Source organism: Heloderma suspectum, chromosome 6 (genome assembly GCF_057233095.1).
Source record: "Heloderma suspectum isolate Gila_16-S chromosome 6, 16-S_ref, whole genome shotgun sequence".
Taxonomy (NCBI): Eukaryota; Metazoa; Chordata; class Lepidosauria; order Squamata; family Helodermatidae; genus Heloderma; species Heloderma suspectum.
The window spans coordinates 85,240,931-85,251,637 of record NC_139463.1 but is presented as its reverse complement, the minus strand read 5'-3'; the positions used below and the strand labels follow the sequence as shown (position 1 = coordinate 85,251,637).

Below are 10,707 nucleotides of genomic sequence, written 5' to 3'. Positions count from 1 at the left end.
TCTTCTTCCTTCCCATTGATTCCAGCGGTTCCTCTGAAAAGTGCTCGCATCTGTCTGGGAGATAATGGGGAGTCATCATCCAAATCCAGTGACCACAGTTTTCGTTTTCTGCTTTCAAAAAAGAGGTCTTATGCTCAACTATGCCTAATAGCTACAGTTTTACACCCAGAAACCTGATCCTGTGTTCTGCAACCCTCACTCTGGAATGCAGGAATACTTTACATAGGTGTGCTTCTTGTTTTTGCAAATCTAACCAGAATTCTCAGTTAATAGGGCATTCTTGATGTCTGGTAAGGTGGTTAATTCACCACTGGGTTCCCTCCTTTGGCCAGAATCTCAAGGCTTTCTTCCCTGCCTGCCACCTTTGAAGCCTAGGACCTTCTTTAATACTCTGTTCACCACAGCTGTTGCAGGCTTGTGCACCCACCCCCACTTCCTCTTTTGGCACTGCGTGATGACATCAGTACATGTGACTGGTAAATATATCATCAGGCACATATCCACCTAGAGTACTGCCACCAGCTTGTCTGTACTGTAGCCTTGTCCTCACCGACGCTCATATGTAAGAATGAGGGTGAAGTGTTAATGGAGGGGGCGGGGGGACATTGCTGCAGCCATTTGTGCCTTATAAAATAATATATGCATTCTTATATATTAATCTCCGTGTATGAAATAGTAATGTGAAAATGGCCCCAACTACTTGAAAACAAGTCAGTATAGTAACGCAAAAGTGCAGGGCACTGAGTGAACGTGGTAGTTGGATCCTGGGGGGGATCTCCAAGGCTACGAGTTTAGTTCGCTGTCCGCTTTACTGCACTTTTTATTTGAGTCACATCTGCTCCATCTGGGGACACTCGGGGCTTGAAAACCCGGATTATCCCAAAGCTGGCCTGGGGCTCTTGGCAAGCCACACAGCAGTTTACTGCAAATTGTTTGGGTGGCTACTGGGTGGAGTCTCGTCCATGTCATCATTTAGAGAGGCTGTTCCCTCCCTCCCGCTCTCACCTTGTTCTGCCCCTTCTGCTTTCTCTGGCCAGTGTGTGTGTTAGCACCCCCCCTCTCCCCATCCTATGTCCAACCCTCCCCCACCCGGTTTTTTAAAAATTATTTTCCCACTAAAACTGCCATAGAGCAATAGCGACAGGACTAAATGCGCAGACCCATTGATTCCATTTTACTTGGGGTGCTGGAACCATCAGGTGGAGTAGTTCTCTCCTGGGGAACTTTGCCCATTCCCTCTTGTTTCCCCAGTGGAAGTACTTTTTCCCAGTCCCATTAAGAAAATCCCCAGGACCACAGCAGCGACCCCTCACATTACCGCAGTAGTGGGGACACTCAATCACTTTAGGTAGCCTGCTTTCAGTCTTTAACATATTCCCCCTTCAGTGCAGGTTTACTCAGAAGTAAGAAATAAATCTCACTTCTCTGCAGTGAAAGGGTTAAAGGCTAAGTGTAGTAACTCGCCCTAAAGCATTCTTTCGCTTCTCCAATGCTCTTTTTGATTGCTATTGTGATTTTGTGCTTCTTTGATGTTCTGTAGTTTCTCTTGTTATGTAAAATCCCTTCTCTGCTTTATCATGGTAAATTCTCATTGCGAGCAGGGGAAAGGAGAAAGGGAGAATGTGGGGGGAGGGGGTTGGAAGCAATAGGCAAAAGTGCACACATGGGGAAAAATGGGGTGGGAAACAAGACTCACTCATTGGTCTCCCCACTTTTTTTTACTTTATGTCCACCCACCCCATACCCCACTTGTACATAACTCCACTCCCACCAGGCTGCTGTGGTTGATGGAACTGGCGAGCTTACTTCAGGTTCATGATGTAGCAGCAATGCGCTATTTTGATGCTGCGCTTTTATGCAGTATTGATTTAAGAGGATTTTTTTAAAAGGCAGAGGCTGCTGAGCAGAGCACACCTATACTTTTGGGGGGATGGCCACCAGAGGTTAGTGGTAGGCAAGGCGAAGTAAATACCATGAGGTAGCTCAGAGGTCCTGAACAGCCAGCTGCAAAATGGCGGAAACATTGGGGAAACACAGGGAAGGGAGACATTAGGGAACACCCCTTGACTGGGGTCAGTGAGGTCATGGCCAGGTGAAAGACACACCCCTGGGCAGGGCTATCATGCTGAAGTAAATGTGGAGGGTTGGTACACACCGCAAGGTGCAGACAAGCCAAAGTGAGGAAAAGAATCGGACTAAAAGTAGTCTCAGAAAAACTGTTTTTTCTGCAAAAATCTCCGGGATGGCCATGACGTCATGTGCTCCAAACAACCTCCAAATGCAGCCAACTCACAGCAAATCCCCCGTGGAGACACCCCCTTGAAGGCCTGAGTTCAAATCCTATTCCAGCCATAGGTTTACAGGTTGATCTTGGTGAACTTATTGTTTTTTCTCTTTTTCAATTATTCATTGGTAAAATAGCAATAATGTGGCAGATCTGGATAAAAAGCTGAGGCAGTCAAGCCACTATGAGTGATGCATTGAACATGACTTGAATGCTCTCCTTAGTCTAAATCACTAAGATAAACTCTACAAATCCTGGAATTCCATTGAAATATATCCTGAGCCAGTATGGGATGAGCTACTATTCCAGCATGGGTCTGTCACCATACAGAGTATATAACACACACACACACACACACACACACACATGAACGAGAGAGAGAGAGAGAGAGAGCAGAGACAGAGAGAACAACCCCCCTCCCAAATCACACCATGGTGTGTTCACCATGTCAGCTGTTAATTTGAATCCTCTCATGGTGACAATCCTCATGACCCTGTTCTAAGACTTAACATCTACATAACACATGACAGAAAGTCTCTCATTATCCGCATAGAATCCTGCATTGCTGTGACGCTTAGATCCACATTCACCAGTAAGAATTTATTCAATCTGGAAAGTTGTGACATTTTCATACCATTGAAAATTTAATTCTGAAAAGGAGATCAAAGGAAAAGGAGACCAAAAACAATTTATGTGGGGGAAAAGACCAAAAAATAATAATTCTGTGGTGGAGAAGGAAGCAAAACCAATTAACATACCTCTTTGCCTCTCCATCCTGGTTGTGAATGCTTAGCCATTCTTTTCTTCAGTAGTTTTCCTCTTCCTGAGTCTTCCTGAGTCTCCAGCTGAACATGCCTAGCTGCAAAGGGAGTTGAGGATCTCACCACCACTTCCCTTTCGACTTACAGTTCCTCTTTCATTCTTGCTACAGATGTGCCTGCTATTCTCACTTGAATGCAGTTATTAAGTTCACCCCACTGAATGTGGGACATCTGGGAATGTGCCTTAAATGTTTAGTTCTCTATAGTAGGTCCAGCCTACAGATAGTTTGCTGAAGCCAACCTGAGAGTTTCATGATCCAGTTGTATCTTGATCTCCTAAGTCCAAAGTGGTGCCATTCTCTTTTCACCCTGTTGTGGAACTGAAGTGAATGTATCTTTGTAAGTATCATCAGCGTCATAACTGTGACTTTCAATCTGACAGTTCAGCTAAGACAAGAAAGAGAAGTCCAGGAGATCACTTAGAAACTGGTAGTAGTTCTGGTGACCAAGCTCAGTACAAGACACTGAGGATGCAAGAAAAAAATGTCTCGGGTGATGCCTGTTTGTTCTTCCTCCATCCCTGCATAAGTGGATGAAGCCTCTTTGCATGTTGCTCCTTACAGGTATGATCTTTACAGGCACTGGCCTTGCACACACTTACAGATGGCATCCCCCTCTTGTTCCACAGGGTTTACCTGCATGGACAGAAAATATTGTTGGGTGTGAGGATTGTCATCTGGACAGTTCTCATGGGGGTTATTCTGCTAGGAAATTATATGGAATGTATAGACCAGAAATGCTTGGTAAGGAACGAAGGCCAAACTAGCCATGTTTGTCACGTGGTTAGCCCCGGCATGCAACAAATACCCAGCACGGGGTAGTTGCTCCACCTGCCACTGCCCACTATTCTCAATGGGAGGAAAGTGCTCTTTGGTGCTTCCCATTGTGAATGGCAGATGCAGTGTGTGTGTGTGTGAGTGTGATGCTGATTAGGACCATGGCAGGGGCCAAGTCTTAAAGCTCCCTCCTCCATGCCATGGTCCCAATCTGGTTCCAGCCCCCATGTGTTATCTTTTATCTTTTCAAAATCAAGCAGGCCAGGGCAAACTATGTGAGTAACATAAGATGGCACAATATGATCACATGGAAGTAAATGGAGGATTGACAGGGACTTCAGCAAGATGTAGGAAGGAGCTATGGAATGAAAGGCTGGTGTTCAAGGAAACCTTCATGTATGGAAGAGTTTATCTGCAGTGACCTGGCTCAGGAAAGAACTGTAAAGAAGTCTTACTAGATTCTGGGACTTATGTACAGCAATACCTGGGCTTCCCCTGTTGGTTCTGAGGCCCTGGCTGACAGCCTCTAGGAGCACCTTGGGGTGTTCAGATGATCGTGTGTGTGTGGGGGGGAAGAAGCCATCATGGCTTCTCCTCTTGCCCCCATGCCCCCATTGTTTACATAATTACCCAGGCTGCAGCATGGGTTGGCGTGTTGTCCGAACCCAGTGTATGGTGCAAGTCGTGGGTTGAGGGGTGGGTATGAAGTCACCCTGCTGCGCTGTGTGCTGAGTTTGGACACTATGCCAACCCATGCTGCAGCACGGGTAATTATGTAAATGATGGGTGCATGCACAAAATGTGCAGGAGCAGGAGGAGAAGCCACAATGGTTTCTTTCCCCCCTGTGATTGTCCGAACCCGGACCCTGAAAGTAGCCGTTATCCCTGGCAGTCATTACAGATCCATTCCAATTATATGTTTTTATGCTATTAAAAACGAAAAGAAAAGGTAATGAGAGTAAATGAGTAATTAAAGTCTCCCTTCACAACATGGGAACATAAATTGACATTGGAGCAATTAAAACAGGCTGAGCTCAAGGGGCAAGTAAGGGGCAATTCATTACCAAACTTCCAGCTGCAACCAGCAGAAAGCGATAAAATTAGCAGAACCTACAAACAGGACGCTTTCAATTACCATTTGAAAGAACCTTTGCTGAATGGGATTTACTTGTGAGTAAATATTACAAAATAATCTTGGCTATAGGGAAGGTGGATTGCTGAAAAAAGTAGTGTTGTAATGTGCTATGCAGAACTCCCTATTTTAATTCCACTTCTAGCTAATTATGGAAAAGAAATTCTTCTGCAGCATTAAGGGGCTCCAATATAGAAGCAACTTCTCTGTGTTTTTAAGGAGTTTGGGGAAAATAATACTCCTCCAGGTGAAAAAGAGAAGCAGATATAAAATGTTTGTGTGATGAGAGAGAAAAAGGTGGAGGAGAGTTTCTAGCTGGAGTTAGCCGAGATTAGGGGTAGGGGGCTGCCCAAGGTGCTCTCTGGGGATCTTCTGCCTTGTCGTATTGCCTCTTTGTTCCCACTTATGCGCTGTTTGTATATTTGAAAGAAAATATTATCAAAGTGGAGATATTACTACAAAAATGCCAGTGTACTCTCATCCAAAAGAACCTAAACCTCGAAAGAGCTGCTTCTGGAACCTGTTACAGCTTGGGGAAGCGGGCAGTGTGCAACAGGCTGTTACTGGGTTGTTGTTGTTGTTGTTTGGGAATATTAGATTCTTTGAAAATATACAAATTGATTTAGGGGAGAACCAAGCACGCACCCAGGCATGTAGTGCAAGTCTTTAAAGCAGCGTCAGTTCCCCAGAAACAAACAGCATGCAGCCTACCCAGACTCCTGTCTTCCAAGTAAGCCAGCAGCAAACCATCCTGGCCTTGCTTCTGTAGCCTACATTCAAACTGCCTTGGGGGGGGGGGGTCTTTCTTCATCTCCTCCCACACATACATAGACAGAATACTGAACTCAGGAACTGGCCCAGAGGTAGATGCGTGACCGGCTTTTGGGGTGGCCACTTATGCATTGCCAGAAAAGAGGAAACACATCACCAAAAAAGAGGAGACTGATCTGCATTAAAAAAAAATCACTTCCTCCTCATGGTTTTGTTTTTCTGAAATGTTTATAATAATAAAAAAATTAAAAATGCATATGCTTATGCTATAATTGCAGATTTAGAAATAATTATACTTTAAATAGAATTTTACTACAATCTCCCTATAATGGGAAGACTTTGATCAAGTAACCTGTGTGCCTGCTTGTTCAGTCTGCTGTTCGGTGCTAAATGTTGATGATGGGCAATTTCAAGATACCTGCTCTCCATTCTAATTGTTCTTTATCTTTAAACTGGACAGCCCTTCAAAGAGAGGATACTTTCGATTACAGCAGTGATCTTCACTATTTTTCATGCAGGAGCCACTTGGCTCCTGTCACCGATGCCAAGACCACTTGGGGGCCTTTTCTGGGCCATGAGGGACTTCTCCTCTTCCCCCCTCTGGTCAAGCGGCGATGGTGTAGCCTGGACTTTGCTGGATGCCTTTTCAGGCCTCTCCTCCCCATTCCCATTCACGTTATCCAAGCAAGGCCTCAGTCAGTCTGTCAGTCACCAAGTCACTGGGCAGGTAAATTCTGACAGATTCACTTGGTCCTTGGGCTAGGATGGATCTTTTTCTCAACCCTGAGAGTGTGCTGCTCTAGTCAGTGTTGCAAAATTACCCAGCACAGGTCCACATTGCTTCTTCCTCATCTGTGCATTCAAATTTTGCCTTCGCCTCCACCAACCCACTGCTAAAGCACACAATGAGGCAAACCCTTGTTTAAAATACTTTAAAGTATTAAAATACTTTAATTAATTAAATTAATAAAGCTAGAGAGCCCCTGCTGAGTGTGAGCAGCTACTGCAAAAGGAGTGCGTGAATGGGGGGGGGGGGGCAGAAATCTGCATTTGAGCTGACTGGGAGCCGCCAGGGGCCCTCGGGCCTTGCCATGAAGAACACTGAAGTAGACAGTAGTCCTCTGACAGTCCTTCAATATCAAGCCATATGTTATTCATTTTCAAACTGTGTCCAAAGGAACACGGGCTTCCTAGGGTTCTTTGGAAGCTTACTATAGTGTCCCAATAAGAATTCAGAAGCGCAGTGAAGCTTCCCTAAAGGAAAGATGGCTGCCCTGCCACCACCAAACAAACAAAAACGCTGAACACACTGAACTAAAACTGTTTGTTTTACCATGTCAGGTCTCTTGGTGTTACTACAATCAACCAAAGCCGTGATACAGAAGCCAGGACAAAGGAAGGGAACGATGCTGGCCATGTTGGTGCTCTTTTCCTTGGAACTACCATTCTGTCTTGCTTGGATGAGCCCCAAATGCTACTTTATTGAAGGGTCACTGAGGATTTATGTTTCTAATCGTTTTCCCCTCTGCAAGCCTCCTACTACGACCAAGCTGATCGTGAGCTGCCAACATGTAACTAGCCTGCCAGAAGACATAATAACCATCCCCAAGGAGGTCCAAGCTCTCTGTGTCTCAGGAGACGTCAACATCTTGAAAGAACAAGCTTTCCAAGCTTTTCCTGAACTCCGCTATCTGAAACTCAGTATAAAGATAGCTGTTATCTCCCCAAAGGCTTTCCTAGACTTGGGCAAATTGCAGCATCTTCTAATCTTTTCCCAGAACCCTCAGCCTTGTTCCAGAATCCTTGACATATCTGAGACTTTCTTCCCTATCCATTCTCTTCAAACTCTAGTCCTAACAGATATCACCCTTGCTGGACAGAGAGGGATAAAGCTTCCTAGCCAACTACAATCGCTCTCAATTACTAGATGCTGCTTGGAGCAGTTTTTGGAACTGCTGAGCATCTTCCCATCACTGATGTCAATACCTGAAGTATCTGTAAAGCACCTAATTTCAGATTCACTTTCTCACCCTTTCTCTCTGAAGCTGCATCCTAACAGTCCAGGTCTTGCTGTCCCAGCCTCCTGGTCTCCGAAAGAGGAACTGAGTCCTGAAGGCCAAAGTAGTTCTCTTCATTCGCTGAAACTGAGTCTTTTCCACCTGACTCTAAGTGAGCTCCTGGCTTTGGGAATAGAAAACCTTGACTCTCTTTCACTGGAGGAGACGAGCCTGTCTGAGAGCCAGACTTACCCAATCTGTATGTTGGCGTCCCATTTCTCTCTCCGTTCTCTAACAGTGACCCAGAATTATTTCAAAAGCTTTGACAGTTTAGGCTATCGTGCCTGCCACTCTCTGGAAAATTTGGTGCTTGAAGGGAACAAAATAGAGCATGTAGATCCCTTGCTCCTATACAAACTGCCCCAACTCCAGCTTTTAAATCTTTCTCGAAATAACCTCCACTGGGGCCTGTGCCTGCCAGTGTATGACAGAGTGAATTTCACCTCCCAACTGCAGATTTTGGATTTCTCCATAAACAATACCACCTCCCTCATGGCCTATGCCTTCTCCTGCCTGCCATATTTACAGAAGCTCTCACTCAGTTGGTGTAGTATTGAGAGGATTGATTCACTGGCCTTTTTTGGACTCCATCAACTTAAGGCTCTAAATCTGAGAAAGAACAACATTAATCATCTGGCAAATCATCTCTTTTCTAACCTCTCCAGACTGGCTTCCTTGGACCTGAGGGGCAATCCCATCGAGGTGTTGAGAACAGACTTCTTTCAGGGTGTGAATATGCTGAGAGAACTATATTTTGATTCAGAATCTCAGCATAGCAACTTGGATGTGGCTTTTTCAGTTCAAGGCCTCAAAATGTTCCTTATTAAATCTTATTCCCAAATTAGATTCCGAGAAGAAAGCATCAATATTTTCTCTACTGTGGAGAAATTAACAGTTAACTGCAAACACTTTGAGGTAGACTCATGCAAATCACCATTTTTCCCCCAAGTGAAAGAACTTTTTTTGTCACATTTAGCCAGTACCACATTTTTCTGTAACACTTCTAGGCCCTTTTTTCATCATTTTCCTCTGCTAGAAAAACTTCACTACAGGTTTGGCCTATGGGAATCCCATAGGGAAGGGTTCAACTTTTCCCATTTGCCAAACCTAAGGATCCTGGTGGTTTTTAACCTTGAAGTTGCACTGAAAGATATTTCTACACATGATGTCCAGTACCTCTTCCAGAACCTCACTCAGCTGGAGGTAATGCACTTGCAGAAGTCAGGTCTGGAATATGTAACAGCTGTTTTATTCCGGGACATGAAAAGTTTGCAGCTTCTTGTGCTGGAATATGAAGTAATCCTTACCCTAGACGCAGGCTTTCAGGATGAAATGAGGCAACTCAGGTTCCTATACCTGTATGAAGTCAGCCTTGGGTGCTACTGTTCCAATGCTTGGTTTGTCAGCTGGGTATTAGGAAAAAAAGATCTTTATGTGTCTGTCGCATTTCCACTGAAGTGTCAAGAGTTGACAACAATGCTGAAAACTGAACTTCTCCTGCCATTTGTTGAGCAGAATTGCAGCCTAAAGATAGACTTCATTCTCTTTGTTGTCACTTCATTTCTGCTCTTTCTTCTCATGTCACTCCCATTGGTTCATGCCACTTGTGGTCCAGAGATCTTCTTTCTCATCTACTTGCTGCGAGGTTGGTGGCATAGGCTGTGTGGTGACATAGGGAAAGACAAAAGGTTTGAGTATGATGCCTTTGTGTCTTACTGCATGCAGGACCAGGAGTGGGTCCTACAATACTTGGTGCCTAACTTAGAGCACAAGGGCCCCCACTTCCTGAAGCTCTGTCTGCACAGCAGGGACTTTGTGGTGGGCAAGGCCGTTGTGGACAATATTATGGACAACCTCTACAGCAGCCGGAAGGCTATCTGTGTGATCAGCCGGCACTCCCTGTGCAGCCACTGGTGTTCTCTGGAGCTGAGCCTAGCCACGTACCGACTCCTGACTGAGGGAGAGGACACGCTGATCCTGGTATTCTTGGAACACATCTCCAAGTATCGGCTTTCAGCTTACCACCGACTGGCCAAGCTGGTGAAGAGGCAGACTTACTTGGACTGGCCTGAGGAGCCAGCTGCCCAGCCTGCCTTTTGGGATAGGCTCAGGAACAGTCTTAAACAGCCCTGTGAGGTGTTAAGGAAGAGGAGGAGATCTGAGGAAAACATTTCTTTGAACCTGTTCCCTGAATGGTATGAAATCAGTCTTTAAGACTGATTCTAATCAGGTCTTTTTATCATCAGGTCTTTTACCCCCCGCCCCTGCCCTGGAAATTGCTTCAAAATGTTTTTTGCAAACCTTGACTCCATACTATTTCCAGTGTTCCAAGTGAAAATATAGGGCTTTTCTATACAAGACTGTTAATCTGCTGCATCTACTTTTGGTTTTATCACAGAATTGAGATCTGAACACTACTTGAGGAATGTTTCCTTTCCTGCTTTTCCTCTACATAACCTCTAGGTGGCACTGTGGTCTCACGGAATAGTGCAAATACACAAGAGGAAATCATCCTTTTTCGCCATCAGAACTAATTTCCCTTTTCCTCTAAAAAATCTTGTGGGAAGTGTTGTTTGAAAACAGAAGTGAAACGGGAGGGTCACGACATGGACTAAAGAACCTGTAAATAACTGTGAGTAGGGAATGATGAGCACACAACAAATGCCTCATGTAGAAAAGCTCATAGTTGGGATCATTCTATGACGACTAAAATGTTCTCCCTCCTTACTTTTCTGGTGGCTTGTAGATATCTTTCTGTCATGAGATTAGCTGAAATGTTAAAAATTGGTCACTTTTTCTTTCAAATTGGATTAAAAAATCTCATATTTTGGCAGTCATACTGAACTTTGGTAGCTCGCCCAACACT

General features: G+C 44.7%; 1 protein-coding gene across 1 annotated transcript; it reads left to right on the top strand.

Annotated features, from left to right (window-relative positions):
• Positions 1 to 7,190: 7,190 nt before the first annotated feature.
• On the top strand, positions 7,191 to 10,055 carry LOC146341662 (toll-like receptor 12). Its single transcript, XM_084807602.1, has one exon. The coding sequence runs from the start codon at positions 7,191 to 7,193 to the stop codon at positions 10,053 to 10,055; it is 2,865 nt and encodes a 954-aa protein (XP_084663728.1).
• Positions 10,056 to 10,707: the final 652 nt, after the last annotated feature.

What these genes read in the sequence shown, in the direction of transcription:
- LOC146341662 (XM_084807602.1), top strand. Translation starts at nt 7,191, where the DNA reads ATGCTGGCCATGTTGGTGCTCTTTTCCTTGGAACTACCATTCTGTCTT.